At 33.3% G+C, this 16072-nt stretch overlaps 1 protein-coding gene across 5 annotated transcripts in view; it reads right to left on the reverse strand.

Moving 5' to 3' along the window:
• The window catches only part of REV3L (REV3 like, DNA directed polymerase zeta catalytic subunit), a 169158-nt gene that overhangs the window by 84852 nt on the left and 68234 nt on the right, over positions 1-16072 (reverse strand). For all 5 annotated transcript variants that reach the window (XR_015726081.1, XM_045798487.2, XM_045798486.2 and 2 more), the window contains 7 exons: positions 14773-14869; positions 10837-10931; positions 10167-10271; positions 9037-9121; positions 8801-8949; positions 4627-4746; positions 1190-1427 (listed from right to left, as the gene is read on the reverse strand). Coding sequence is in view for 4 of the 5 variants with exons in the window: in XM_045798487.2 (XP_045654443.2) it covers positions 1190-1427; positions 4627-4746; positions 8801-8949; positions 9037-9121; positions 10167-10271; positions 10837-10931; positions 14773-14869 (889 nt within the window). In the remaining variant the exon portion in view is untranslated. The remainder of the gene's footprint in view (positions 1-1189; positions 1428-4626; positions 4747-8800; positions 8950-9036; positions 9122-10166; positions 10272-10836; positions 10932-14772; positions 14870-16072) is intronic.

Here is a 16072-nt window from a genome sequence, read left to right on the forward strand (position 1 = left end):
GAAGCCAGGAAAAGTATGAAATAATATTTTGCAGGTTTGGAATTCTCCACTCATAGAATGAAAATGGAATTCTCTGAGGGAGCATACTGTGAAAATATAGAAGAAGGGTTCTGATGTGTACCCAGATACAAGAGAAAATTTCAAATGAAGAGTTTAGAAGTTTTAGTATTGTCTACATAAGTTTAAAGGAGAGGTATACTCAGTGTTTCAGGCTTAGAGGCCTAATCTTTTTCTACACACAGAACATATAACTCAAACCAATCAGTCTCAGAAGAGACTGATTTGGAAAACCACAGTGCCACCTTATTCATTTAGCTTGAGAAATGAACCAGAATACCAGTGTCAGTTTCTGAGACTTTTATTTACTTTTAATATTTAATTCCTTCAGTCTAATCAGACCTAAAGGCTGTTTCTTGTCTTCAAGCTGACTCTGTAACTGTTGCTGTAACCCATATAACTCTCAGAGGGCGTTCTTTTTCCTCAAGTTCAGGGATAAGGAGGCACTTCTACTTTGCCCCAGTTATTATCCACACATATTAATACTACATATATAATTTCTAAAAGTTAGGTTTATGGGGGTAGAAGAAACTGGAGGAAGGTGGTCAAAAGGTACAAACTTAACACTATAAGATAAAGACTAGGGATGTAATGTACAACATGGTGACTATAGTTACCGCTCCTGTACGATTAAAGAGGAAAATTGTTAGAGTAAATCCTGAGAGTTCTCATTACATGGAGAAACTTTTCCCCCCCCTTTTCCCCCCTCCATTTCTTTTTATTATAGCTATATGTGATGATGAGTGTTAACTAAAATTATTTGTGGTAATCATTTCATAAAATATGTAAAGTCAAACCTTTACGATGTACCACTGAAACTCATACAGTGGTATAGGTCAATTACATCTCAATAAAACTCAAAAAAAAAAGCCACCTAGGTTTAATCTTCTAATAAATCTGGAAAAAAAACACCTAGGTTTAATCTTTTTGAATGTCAGCAAAATTTTATTTTGCTTAGAATATGAGATTTATGCCACAAGAAAAACAAAGCACTACTTTAAAGGGATTTAAAAGACAACTATTTAGTTTATAAGGTGTTTATATTATGAATAATAGTAAAAATAATTTCTAATGAAAAATCAGTGATGACAACAGGAAATTATTAAAGTAACTGAAATAACTAAAAAGTTACCTCTTTTTGGCACAAGGTTCTTCAATATTGCTGTCCCATCTCTGAGACATCACCAAACTAAGCTCCATTTCTTCTTTTTCAATCTGTGGTTCATTTTCTTCATCGTCACTATTTTGGGGATTTTTAGTGTTTCCAAAGAAATGACATGGTGATGGCATCCTATTTCTTCCCCCCTGATATCCGTCATTTTCCAAACCAGCAAGAAGATGTACCAGAGCCTCATCAGGACTACTGTCCACTATAAAACAAGTGAAGCATCACTAACAAATAACTTTCTAAGTAATTCAACAATTCAGATCAATTATAAAACAACAAAATCACAGATGCTGGCACATACTGAAAAAATACAGTTGATGCAAAGACTTCTGTGTTGATGTAGCTCTTTTATCAAAGTGTGATGATCCTTGGACTCTTTGCACTGGAATGATTTTGTGTCCTCGTTAAAAAGAAGATTCCCAGAACCCATCTTCTATTGCCTGAATCAGAACTTCTGAGCTAGGGCCCAGGAAGATGCACTTTAACAAGCTGTCCAAGCTCTTACTGCACAATTAAGGTTGAGGAGCACTAAACCAAATAGGGTTCCCAGTGTTCAAAACAAAATCAAAATACGTAATATATGAATTAATGCTAAGGAAGAAGTGCCTTAAAAACAGTACATGTGAACACCTTATTCTCACTTAAGTTTTATTTAGCTCACAGGATAGTTAAATGAAACCTGTGGTTGAAAAACACAAGAGAGCTTTAAAGTGGTCAATGACATTACCTAAAAAATCTTCAAGACGACAATGAGATACCACTTCATATGCACTACGCTTGCCAAATCAAGACAAGTAGTAAGTATTGGCAAGGAAGTAGAAGAAAATGTAACATTCCTACATTCCCATCAGACTGTAAAATGGTGCAGCAGCTTTGGAAAAAAGTTTGATGGTTTGTTGAAATGTTCAACATAGTTACCATATGATACAGCAATTCCACTCCTGGTATATAACCAAGTTAACTAAAAACATGTCTACACAAAAACCTATACATGAATAATCACAGCAGTATCATTTGTAATCGCCAAAAAAGTGGAAACAATGCACATATCCATCATCTGAAGAATGGATAAATGAACTCTGGTGTAGCCATATGAGGGAATATTATTCAGTAGTGAAAAGGAATGAAATACTGATACAGGCTACAACTTTGAATGAACCTTGAAAATATTATGCTAAGTGAAAGAAGCCACAAGCAAAAGGTTATATGATTCCATTTATATGAAATGACCCAAATAGGTAAATCCAGTAAAAAAGAGAATAGATTAGTGGTTGCCAAGAGCTGAGAAGAGGGAAGAGGAATGACTGCTAATGGCTATGGGGTTGCTTTTTAGGGTGATAAAAATGTTCTGGAATTAGAGAGTGGTGATGGTTGCATAACCCTGTGAACATGATAAAGATCACTAAACTGGGGGTGCCTGGGTGGCTCGGTTGGTTAAGCATCTGCCTTCGGCTAAGGTCATGATCTCAGGGTCCTCGAATCGAGCCCCATGTCAGGTTCCCTGTTTGGCAGGGAGTCTGCTTTTCCTTCTGCCCCTCCTCCCTATTTGTGCTTGCTCTCTCCCTCAAATAAATGAATAAAAATCTTTTAAAAAATCACTGAACCATACACATTAGAAGGTAAATTTTCTGCAATGTGAAATATTTCAATAAAAGGTATTATTTAAAAATATGGCAGGGTGCACCTGGGTGGCTCAGTCAGTTAAACATCCGACTCTTGATTTTGGCTCAGGTCATGATTTCAGGGTCGTGAGATCCAGCTCCACATCATGCTCCACACTCATCAGGGAGTCTGCCTGAGATTCTCTCTCTTTCTTTTCTTCTGCCCCTTCCCCCCAATGCATGTTCTCTCTCTCGCTCTCTCTCTCAAATAATAAATAAATCTTAAATAACAAATAAAATAAAAATCTTAAAAAAAAAAAAAAGACCATGAAGATGGAGGTTTGTTCTAATCCACAGCTTTTTTCTCTGTAAAATGAGATAATGCACTCCCTATTTACTAAAATATCAGGTTTCAGGTGTACTTCATTGACATTAAAGAAAATGGTTCAAGTATACTATGAAATATAAAGGCAAAAATAAAGGTGTTTGCTTAAAAGAGCCATTTTGGCAAAAATGTCTTTTTTTAAAAAGATTTTACTTATTTGACAGAGTGAGTGAGTACAAGAAGGGGGAGCAATAGGCAGAGGGAGAAGGAGAAGCAGGCTCCCTGCTCAGCAGGAATGTGGGCTTGATCCTATGACCTTGAGATCATGACCTGAGCCACCTAGGCGCCCCCACAAATCTTTTCTTAAACCTAGAATTGCAGTTCATTTTTCCTGTCTCATTCTTAAAAAAAGATTAATATTAGCAAATGAATTACAGATATTTGACTTTCAGATCTTTGACTAACATTAAGATTGCATTTTTGCAACCTTAGGCAAGGGGGAATTTATCTACTGATGATACATTCTATTTGCCTAATGTTATGAAATAAGGATATGTCTCAGTTTCTTTTTCAAAAATTCCTTCATTTTCTCTATGTTCCTCTCTTTCAGCTGCTTATTTTTTCTCTGGATCATTTCTTTCTGCATATGCCATTCATTTATAAAGGAAAAAAGTTTTCTACTCCTGTCTCAAATGTTCTTGATATATGACTGTGTACAATAATTTTGGTATTGTTCCTAGTCAGTCAATTTGTGTTCCATTCAAATGAAAATGAAGATAACAGACAGAGGACACTGTAGAAAGCTGGGAACATGTTTGATACAATAAGAATGAAAAAATGTAAAGTTCACAAAAAAAGAAACAAAATCAGTAAACCAAGCAAAACAAGAGGCATGAAACTCAATGACATCTCACTTTTTGCAATGAAATTTTAAATAAATTTCTGAAAAAGATGTCAATAATTTAGACTATATTAATGAAATGAAATCTAGCAAATGGCTTATGATGCTAATGAAAACGCGTTTAGGCAAAGTAAAAAACACGCAGAAATAATGGTCCTATTCCACCCTAGCCAAAATTAATGGCTTAAAAAGAACTGTCCAGGGAAATTTCTGATACTCATCAAGAAAGAATTACAGTATTTTATTAATGTACTCAACTTTGGAAAGTTTTAACTCAAAATAAATGCATTTTTCCCCAAAGCAATATGGTTTTCCTCCAACCAAAGTGAAGTTAAAAAAAAAAAAAAAAGCAAAGGAATTATTTTCTTTCACAATTGTTTTTTAGAAAAAAAATGTGCAGAAAACAAAAAACAAAACTAATTCATTTAATTCAAGGCTTCATTTTATACTTACAGTAAGGATTTATTGAACATGCAACATTAACCTCTTCAAACCAAAGGAAAAACACCGCCTCCTCACATAACACACTTTCATTGATTAACATACTGAAATTTACGGTAGAATTGTTACTTACAGAAAACTGGTGACTCACTCAGTCTTTGGGTTAAAGGCTGAAAAGTCTGACTATTTTCCATGAGGTTCAAAATTGCTTCTTCATTAATAAGTGCTTCCTTCACTTTGTGTGTAGTGTGACCTTAAGATGACGAAGAATACAGAAAGATTAAAGCAATAGCTTAAATATAAAATTTATTGTTTATAATTTGTGTAAATTAGGAAGCATGATGATGCAAACCTATTTAAAATTTTTAAGTGTTAGTGCTGTATGTTAAATAAAAACACAATTAAACTTAGTAAAAGACATAGGAATATCTAACCAGTCACATGGAGTAATTAAAAAAGAAAAAAAAAAAACAAAACCCAGGGGTGCCTGGGTGGTACAGTCGGTTAAGCTTCTGACTCTTGGTTTCAGCTCAGGACATAATCTCAGGGTCTTAAGATGGAGACCCACAGTGGGCTCTGTGCTCAGCAAGGAGTCTGCTTAAGACTTCCTCTCCCTCTCCCTTTGCCCCCCCTCCCGCTCGTGCTCACGTGTGTGCACACACACTCTCTCAAAAATAAATAAATCTTTAAAAAGAATTTTAAAAATTAAAAAAAAAAAACAACCAAAAAAAACCCCTCAATCTGTGAATCACTAAATATTTACAATTTCTACTTAACATTATCTGAGTTCTTAAGCAGTGCCTTAAAAAAAAATTTTTTTTAAGTATGAAGACAGGAAAAGAAATAAAATTGTTATTTACAGAGGGCTCTATACACAAAAAATCCAATAGAAAAGACAAACTATTAGTGCTAATAAAAGTTGCTGTATATAAGATTGATATATAAAGGTCAGTGAAGTTCCTATGTACTAGCAAGTAGAAGATATAATTTTTCAAAGATAAACTTATAATTGCAACAATTATAAGGCACCTGGAGTATATCTAAGATAGCAAATTTTACAAAGAAAATGGCAAAACTCTATTGAAAGATATGAAAGAAGACCAAGTAAAATGAGAAATACATCACGTTCATAGATAAGATGATCTGGCTTTATTAAAGATTAAAAATGTTTCTAAATCAGTCTAAAAAATTCAATAAATTCCCAATAAAATCTGAACAGCATTCTTCCCAGAAATGAACCACCTGATCCTAAAATTAATACAGAAGAGTTTCTTTAAAAGATCAAGAGTAGACAAGACAATTTTGTAGTTGAACAAGATCTGCCCCTGATATATATCAATACTTATAAATCAACAGTAATTACAACAATATACTAACATAGGAGAACATGACTGAGATGGAAGAATTCAGTGGGAAAAAAATTTTGCAGTAAATATGTTGGAACAACTAGCTATTTACATTTAGAAAAATATGGGGGGCTTGGGTGGCTCAGTCTGTTAAGTGTCTGGCTCTTGGTTTCAGCTCAAGTCATGATATTGAGCCCCGATTCTCTTTCTCCCTCTGCCCCTCCCTCTCTTATAGATAAAATTAGATCCTTATTATATATACAGGTAAAATTTCAGATAAGTGTAAGACCTAAATGTGAAAAACCAAACTGTAAGCACACGTAAGCCGTAGGGATGAAAACCTGCATTACATCACGAAAGAGAAGGACCCAACAGAAAATGAGCCAAGAGCATGAATAAGCAATCCTCAGATAGATACACAAATGCTCAAACTTACTAGTAATCAGGAAATGCAAATTAAACTAAGGAGATACCAGAATGGCAAAAAATTTTTACTATTTGATACTATCAAGTGTCATTGAGGATATAGGGAAATATAAGCTCTAGTACACTGTGGGATTATAAACTTAGGTACGATCATTTTACAGAGCAATTTTACAATATGGCATTACTACTATAATGTGATACTTTTATTATTAACATACCTCAAAATCTGAAAAATGGAACTCTAAAAATAACAGGGCTTACAGGGGGGGAAAAGGTTAAGGCAAAATTTATACAACTTTGTAACCAGAACACTAATAAAATCAATAATTGGTACCTGAGGAGATAACTCTGATCAGTCAGGCAGGCAGCCAGTGTGGCTGGAGACTGTCATAGTGGATATTAAAATGTACAGGAAATAATAGTATGGAAATGCTGGATACATTTTGATTAGAATGCAGCTGGCAGACACTAAGACAAAGCAAATGCAAGCAGAATTCTGAGCCACTAGGTTGCCAAAGAGGTGAGCTCAGGAGACCTCAGGTGCAACCTGCCATGAGCCAGACATGGCACAATGCTGGGACTCAACTCCTAGAGAGAGAGGAAGCCCTGGGTGTAGATGCTCATTTTGAGTTGTAGTTAAATATAGTCAAAAGTGCCTCTGCTGCTAATGCAGCAGTGTAAAGGAGGCTTTTTCATTCCTGCTGAAAGCTGTAAATTCTACTCCTGCTATTCTGGCTTCCCTTGCCTAGAAAAATTGCATATGAAACAATGTGACTTTGGAGTAAAACTTTCACTATTCTTTAATTTACCAATCATGTATAATCTAACCACTACAGAAACCCTGTTAGAACAGATGTTATCTAGTTAGAGTACTTACACCCTAAGACCTGGCAAATTACACTTCTATATGTTTTCTATAGAGAAACTCTTGCCACAAGATGACAAAAATAACACTATTAATAACAGTGCAAAAGCGAAAACGATCTAATAGCTGTAGAGAAGCATATAAATGTGTTTAGTCTTACAAAGGAACACTATTCAGCAGCTAAAATGAGTGAACTAGAAACATGTATGAACAAGGATAGATTTCAAAATTATAATGTTGACATAAAAGATAATCAACATCATTAGTAATGAGGGAAATGATAATTAAAACCATAATGAGATGCTATTTCACACACATTAGGATGGCTATATAAAAAACACAAGAAGTGTTCGTAACGATGCAAAGTCACTGGAACCTTCACATATTGCTGGTGGAAATGTAAAACAGTGTAGTCACTTTGGACTACATTAAATTAAGTTCATTAAAAAGTTAAATGCAAGTATACCAAGTGACCCAGCAAATCCATTCTTGGTGACTCTCAAGAAAAATGCAAATATACAACTACACAAAGACTTACATATAAGGTTCATAGCAGCATTATTCTTCAGAGTCAAAAAAGTGAAAACAACTCAAATATCCATCAACTGATGAATAAATTAACAAAATATGGTAATATCCATAAAACACAATACTATCTGGTAATAAAATTTAAAAAACTGAAATACTGATAGATACAATATGGATGAACTTGAAATATTATGCTAAATGAAAGAGGACATAAAAGATCACATATTGTGTAATTTCATTTATATGCTGTATCTAGAAAAGGCAAATCTTGAAAGATAAGAAAGTGGATTAGTGGTTACTTCAGGTTGGAGGTGGGAACAGATGTGACTGCAAATGGACACAAGGAATCTTCTGAGGTGAAGGAAATGTTCTAAAATTGAATTACGGGGATGTTTGCACAACTCTAAATTTACTAAATCACTGGATTGTACAATTGAAGATTTTTTGTTTTTATTTATTTGTCAGAGAAAGAGGGAGACAGCACGAGCAGGGCGAGTGGAAGGCAGAGCAGGCAGAGGGAGAAGCAGGCTCCCCACTGAGCAAGGAGCCCGATGCTAGACTTGATCCCAGGACCCTGGGATCATGACCTGAGTGGAAGGCAGATGCTTAACCGACTGAGCCCACTCAGGTGTCCCTGAATTGTACACTTAAAATGAGTGCGCTTCATGTAATACAAATTATACCTCAATTAAATTAATTATTGACTGATTAAGTAGGTTTCACACCCAGCATGGAGCCCAACATGGAGCTTGAACTCACGACCCAAAGATCAAGACCTGAGCTGAGAACAAGAGTCAGATGCTTACCTGACTGAGCCACCCGGGTGCCTCCTCAATTAAATTATTTTAAAAATGTTGAATAAAAAAAGCAAGTTGTTTAATTTATGTCAAGTAGAACACCATTTATGTAAAACTGAAACCTAAAATAGCAGTATATATTATGGACATACATACATAAGAAAATATAAGATCATATATGGTAACAATTTACACCAACTTTAGAATAGTGTTTACCTCTAGAAATGAAGGAAATGTAAAGGAATAGGAGAAACTTAGCTAACTCAACCAAATACTAGTATCTCAGTGCCAGACATACAGATGTCTATTATAGTATTTTCTGTATACTTGCAAAGAAAACCTCACCTTTGCTCAACTCTGTATCTTTGTGGACTTCTACCATATTAGCTGGTGTACACTGAAGAATATCAGGAGACAGAACTTCAGAGTGCAATGTTAACTCAGCAGAGAACTCCTGAGATCCATCGCTGTAGTCCACGGATCCTGATAATGTTCTGCTTAATTAAAACATACCCTTTATAACAAACTAGATAACAAAGCAATAAAATTAGTTCTGAGATCTGTAATAAATAACCACTTACACAGAGAAATCATTCTGTTTGAGAATTTCCTGAAGTCTCTTCTGAAAATTTTTTTCACTTTCTGTTGCTGGCACAAACCTGCGATCTTTGAATTTTAAAAGTGCATTAAAACATGTAGATAACGAATGAAATATTTTCCTTTCTCTTAGAGCAGCTTTTAAAATGGTAACAATTTCCTATCTTTTTCTTGACACATATAATACCACATAAAAGTAGCCCTATTATAAAATCAAACAAAAGAGAAATGGTTGTTATTGAAGCTATAAAATTAAGCACTTAAAGTCAGTTTAAGATTAAGTTCTATAATTATAACTTAAATCTAAAACAAAAACATTATTCTCTACCTATAAATGTGTCACACACTCTGAACCTAGAAATTTCCCCCTTATAAAATATTTCTTAGAAAGCACTCAAAATTTATCATAGCATTTTTAGTGTCCAAGACTTAATAAAAATTTTAATTGTACTTTATACTGTATACTTTAATGTATACTTACTACTATATTTCAAATATATTTACCTTCTGAATTATGCCTTTTATTCTTTTACATATAATTCTTTTACTTTTATTTAAAAATTTTTATTGCATTCATGGCATTTATTTAAGCCCCTTTTTTGAATGTAGAATTTAGTAATACATAAAATGAGTATTTTCTTCAGAGCTGTACAAGATGATCAAAGTGAGAATTTATAGGACAAACCCAGAAAATAGTTTAAAACCTCAAAATGTTCAAAGCTTAATGAACAAAATATAGTGTTTCTAAGTTGGGACTTGTATCTTCTGTGAGTATTCTAGGTCATTTGGAAATACAAAAGGCTAGAACATACTAGAAAATAGAAAAAGAGCAAAGAGGTGGACAAGAAGACAAGGTAAGGTGAAAATAAGGACAATGAATATGCCAATTTCTATGGGGATAGGGGGTGTGGGTGGAGGGAAAGAACAAAGAGTGACACTTTGGAGGTAAAGAATTACAGTTCAGAGCGATGACAATAGGAAAAAACTAGAACATTTAAAGGTAATTTGAGAAGTAAAATTTAATGTCAAGGTAAAAACTCAATGGCTTAAACTTTTCTATAGAATATCTAATGTAAAAAAAAAAAAAATCACCAGAGTACTATTAGAGTTATACCTTGTGATTCGGGTTGGCTAATTTGAGAAGTTTCATTTCTGTTTCTTCGCCGTTGCTTTTCATCTTCCCATATGGCCTGCAGACCAGGGTTTCCACCAATTTGAGCTATAATCACAATAATACTTCAATACGACAAGGATCAAAGTGAAAAATACTTGCTCAGAAAAAGAATTCCAAAATTAAAAAAAAAAAAAATACTGCCTCAAAAAAAATTACCTGCTTTGTGTAATAAAATGACCAAACATTCCCAATCTACATTATTACATTACTTCTTTTTTAGCTTTCTTCCTACTGGCTCCCAAAAACCCAGCAAATGAGTAAGATTCAAACATCTGACGACAGCCAATACACCTAAGAGTCCCCTGCCTGGTACATAACCTGAAAACTAAGAAATTAAAAGGCAGAGTATATGAAATTCTTTTATGATGGCTAATGTATTTAGTATCTTACCTTAGGCTCACGTCTATGCAAACATACATACATGAATGAAAATATTAATGAAAAAATAATGACCATCTCATCAGAGGTACAGAAGAAATCTCCATAACACTTTGCATCCTCCTTCTGTAACATGTTACTTCTCTACTAATGTTTTCTTCCCTACTTTTTCCAATCTACTTTGGTCATTAAATTTTAAAAATAAAACACATATTAATAATTGTGCATATACCTTCAATGTCCAGCCGATTTAAGATATCAGCAGCTACAGCATCCACTTCTAATTCACATGTACTCTGCGGTTCAACACCTTCCAGTATTAAAGAGCTGTATTAAGAAGATATCAAAAATAAAATAATCAGGGATGCCTGGCTGGCTCAGTCAGTAAAGCATGCAACTCCTGATCTTGGGGCTGTGAGTTCAAGCCCCACATTGGGCAGAGACTACTTAAAAAATAAATAACAGATTTAAATAAATAAATAAATATGTATATATGTATGTATCACATAAGAGCAAATTTTCTGAAGACTTTTCTTATATAATTTTTCATGTTTAGTGATATTACAGTAAGTCACAATTATTCATGACAATTGATACTGTGTGTGTACATAAAAAGAAATAAAAAACAGGAAAAGAAAAATACAAAAGCTGTTCTATTGACAACTCTACTGAGGTCCTTTTTCAGTATATTTTATATATTTGGTTCACTATATTTTATATATCAAGAATGTACAATGTTTTAGCATGTGGGTCATATCCAGGGTAGAATGGGATTAGATAACAGAGGGACAACAGAGGGATACAGAAACTATATATATTTGTAATCACTTGCCCAGAGGCAACCCCCTCAGCAATCATAGACGGCTGTAAAAAATGAGGACAAAATATGCTCAAGAGATAAGGGGAAGTGAGCATACTGAAAAGTGGGCAAATAATATTTTCTCCCTGTCCTCAACTACTGCTGAGCTGAGAAATGCTTTAAAAGTCTCCAAAACTACAGAACTGAGAAACCATATGAGTTCCACAGTGGGATCATAGCTAAGAAGTGGTGATACCACAAGGCCATTAATTCTTATGAAAACTACAGAGGGTTGTTCCCCACTAATGTTCTTTTACTCAAAAGCATTTTTTTTTCCCATCAGAGCTATGAAAAGGATTAGGAAGACTTCACATTACTGTCCCTGTTTGATAGAATGAACGTACAACATCTAATGTGGATACCAGTTTGCTCATTCCAAAATTTAGATCTCCTATAAATATGGACCTCAAATGAAAAGGAGAACTTTTACGAGAAAGTGGGTGATGGCAGATTTCATTAATATTTTTAATTGAAAGATTTTATGTTTTAAGAGAAACATATTAGTTTTCCATTGTCTATCCCTAAGGAAATCCCTATATGTATATACATATATGTGTAGATACAAAACACATACATATATCTTTTTACCATTGATACAGAAGGGACATATTAGCCAACCTATCACAATATATCCCTTTTACTTTCAGAAAAAGTAATTATCAATGTAGTTTGTGTTTTTTTATTCATATAATTTAATAAAATCAGTTTTGTCATGAATTGAAGTAGTAGATAAAATAGTTTTTGGTCAACAGTTTTCTCTTTTTACCAAAAAGTTTCACAATTTTTACAAGAATTATACTGTAAATGTCAATGGTGAATATACCAGGAGTAGTATATTTGTGATAAAAGAAGGGAACAATAACATAAAAAAAATGCAATCTCATAGTAAAAATTTACAACTATTTCTTGCCCTTATTACAAAACTACTTCAGACATTCAGAACTGGAAGTGTTCCTAGGAAAAGAAAGTAGTTTTCACAATTAAAAATTTGTTTCCAGTAGATAGAAAAACCATAAGTAAAAAATTTGAGTCAGCAAAACATGTAAACCATTCATTATAGTCATGAAAAGTACATAAGCAATATGATCGTAACTAGACAATTGTGCCGCTCTGAACATTTCTGTTCCTAGCTTAACAAAACAGACCTACTAATTAGAATCCGAGGGTGGAGCTCAGACACCTATAATTTTAAAAGTCTCTTCAGATCAATTGATGGGCAGCCAGTGTTGAGATTATTGCAGTAAGACTTGACTTTTGTGGATTCAACACTCTGGCAAAGGACCCTGAAGGTCCATGATATGTGGTAATTTACAATGAGTTAACAAGTAGGGTTAGTAGAACTGATAACTCAGCACTCTCATCTCTTATGAGTTTGTTGCTATTTGTCATGGTCCTTGTAATAATATTTGTGAGGGAATATAAAACATTTCTTTGCTTAAAAAAAAAAAAAGGTACCCACCAAGAAGGTGATAACAGCACTGGGGACAGAAATGAGACTGTAATAAAATCTAAGAGTACTAAAACCATGGCAAAATTTTTTGACATTATGTTATTTGTACTTGGTGAAACAATGGATTCTCATGTTTATTACAATATAAGCATCCCCAAAATACAAAAATGTGGGATAATCTGAGACAAAAATATATAGCTATCCTGTATTTACTATAAATTCTGAGTACCTTGTCTAATTTCACTAGTTTGCCTACTCCTATCTTTGCTCATAATGTATCAGTTAAGAATAAAATGGGCTCCCCAAAAACATTCTAAATTGCAAACTTTTCATTATATTGGTTTCCGCAAACTTACTTCTAACCAGTAAAGCTTTGCTATGACCTAACTAGAAAGATGGTTGCTTATAAATGGATTTCAAATACTAATAAACTCTGCTCTCATTTGATCAGGCGAAACACAAGTTATTAAATATAGAACTTTGAAAACTAAAGGCTCTAGTGAATAGGTAAAGTCCTTGGATCAAATTGACGCGCTCCAGTTTCAGAGAGATAGAGGAACTGTATCACAGACATAAAAATGAAGGTAGCAAGTAGCTTCTTAGTCACTTTGCCCTGGACTGATTAGAACTTGAATTTGAAGTGGTAAATAATATTCTGTCTAAACTTAATACCATTTCAACATGACTAAAAAACAATTCTGCTGTATCTGAGAAGGAACCAAGAAGTACACATGTATGCATATGTGAACGTGCATGTGAATGTTTATCAAAAAGTCCTAATACTTGTTAAGGTCAATCAAGAGGTAAGGCGAGTCACTGTGCATATCACTTAGAATTCCTCAAAGTTCATTCTGGTACAATTATTTCTGTCATAAGACAATGTATTTCTATCATTATTTAGTGAGATTCTTTCTCAACTTTAGGTATTAAAAACCCAAGTAATTCTAAAATGTGGAAATTCCGTGAAGGATATATTAGGATCTTAAACAACATAAACTTTAAACAAATATTTTTATGATAGTTTATCTTCAGTTGCTTTTTAAATTCACACTTTCTTATTATGAAATAAAACATAAATCATTTAACTAAAACCTTTTTCTGTCTTGCACTGTTCATGAAAATTACCTACTTAAAAAAGCATCAGGTGACATATGTGAAATGAGGAAGACCATAATTATCTTGCTAATACCCAACTGATAAATAGAAGGATCAAGAAAGCTTGAGCAAACTTTGTGGTATAAAACAGATACCCTTCTGAATTCTATGCATAAAACTATTACTGATAATTTAGATATGTACTAATTACATATCTGCTTTATGGTAGGGAAATCTAAACACTTGGAAAATGTTACTTCCCCCAGAAAGCCTAATAAATAATACACTTGGTCAAAAGAAATCACAAACTATATTATTCATACACAGTATGTCAACCTACTTTTTTTCATAAAAACATTTAGAAATTTGGGGGTCATTTTTATTAAAAATATTTGCTATTTACATTTTAAATTGTTATTTTACTATGTGATTTTTATTTGACAAGTTATAGGATATCAATTTACAATGCATAATGAAGACAGATGTTGGAGAGAAGTATAAAAATTTATACCCAGATTACTTTTATTAGTTAGGTATTAAGTAGGTCTATTTTCATCCTATTTCCAAGGTCTGTTTTTTAAACCTGTGATTCCATTAACATACTAATGTTGACATTTGCTTCTCTGACAAACTTATAATTAAAAAAAAAAAATATATATATATATATATAACATTAAGATTAAATTATAGTAACCACTGATTTCTGAATACAGTAGGATATACATAAATAGGTTTTTTTTTTTTCCTTTACAACATTAACTAACCTTGGTATTTCATCTTCTTCCCACCGAAATAAAGTACCAGTAAGAGAATTTCCTGGTAGTCGATCCTTGCAAGACCCAGTTGTATGCAATGGATCACCTAGGAATAGAAAGGTAAAAGGGGATAAGTTCTACTTTTAACCTGCACACAATTACCCTGTAAGTAAAACAATATATAACCTGTATGACTAGTTCCTAAAATTGTGTCCTTAAAATGCATACACACACAGGAATGCATATGCACAGCTGAGAACAATGTTTCCAAACTAAGAGGGGACGAAAGTATTTGCAATATGGATATGAGAGAGAAACAGATACAATACTTAGATACTGGAATAAAAGTATGACACATTTAAGTGGCTATTGTGATAGGTATGATTAAAATTTCATTTTGAAAATAATGAATTAAGAATTTTTATTGACTTTAAATTCCTAGGGTATTCTGTATGAATCTCCACTAAAATTCTAGGGGAAATCAGATTTCAGATAAGAGTCAAAACATACTTTAACACTAATCCCTGAACAAAAAAATATCCAACACATTCCAGAAGTGATGGCAGTTAACAATGAGTGGAAACCTGGGGCAAATGCAAATACAATTTGACCAGCAGTGGAAGAAGGAACTATGCATGTTTGCTTAGTTGTCTAGGTTTCAGGCATTGAGTCCTGGAGTCATACTTTGAAGTAGTCTCTAAATTTTAGCAACTTTTCTGTGATCTCTTGTGGGAATTTAAATTCTAAGAGAAAGCTTAAAAAATGAGTAGCATGGAAAGAATCCTAACATTAAGAAAGATAACTAAATTTGTAATCTTTTCCAGCTAAATTTAATACTTTTTGTTTGTGGTTGTTTTAAGTAGGCACCATGCCCAGCGTGGAGCCCAACATGGAGCTTGAACTCATGACCCTGAGAACGAGACCTGAGCTCACATCAAGAGCCGGACACTCAATCAAGATCAAATCAAATTTGATCTTATTTGATTAGCTTGATTGTAAAATAGTGTAATTAAGACTGAAATCAGGTATTACCATCTTTGCTATATCAATAAAACACATATCAAAACATGTTAAGTGATCTTACATACCTTCAGAAGTTTTTAAAGACTTTGCTGTTAGGTGGCTAGGGCATTAATATGAAATTACTTTGTAAGCTGTAAATTACCGTATTATTTTCTAATTAATTTATATGAAAAAAGAATCTACACAAATTTACTGATTCAAAGTTATTGATAACATTATAAAAATTTACATTTTACCTACTTTGTATGCATTGTTTTAGCATATTTCCCTAAAGAACATGGAAACT

The sequence above is a fragment of the Ursus americanus genome, chromosome 11 (assembly GCF_024610735.1).
Source record: "Ursus americanus isolate L20-20 chromosome 11, mUrsAme1.1.p, whole genome shotgun sequence".
Taxonomy (NCBI): domain Eukaryota; kingdom Metazoa; phylum Chordata; class Mammalia; order Carnivora; family Ursidae; genus Ursus; species Ursus americanus.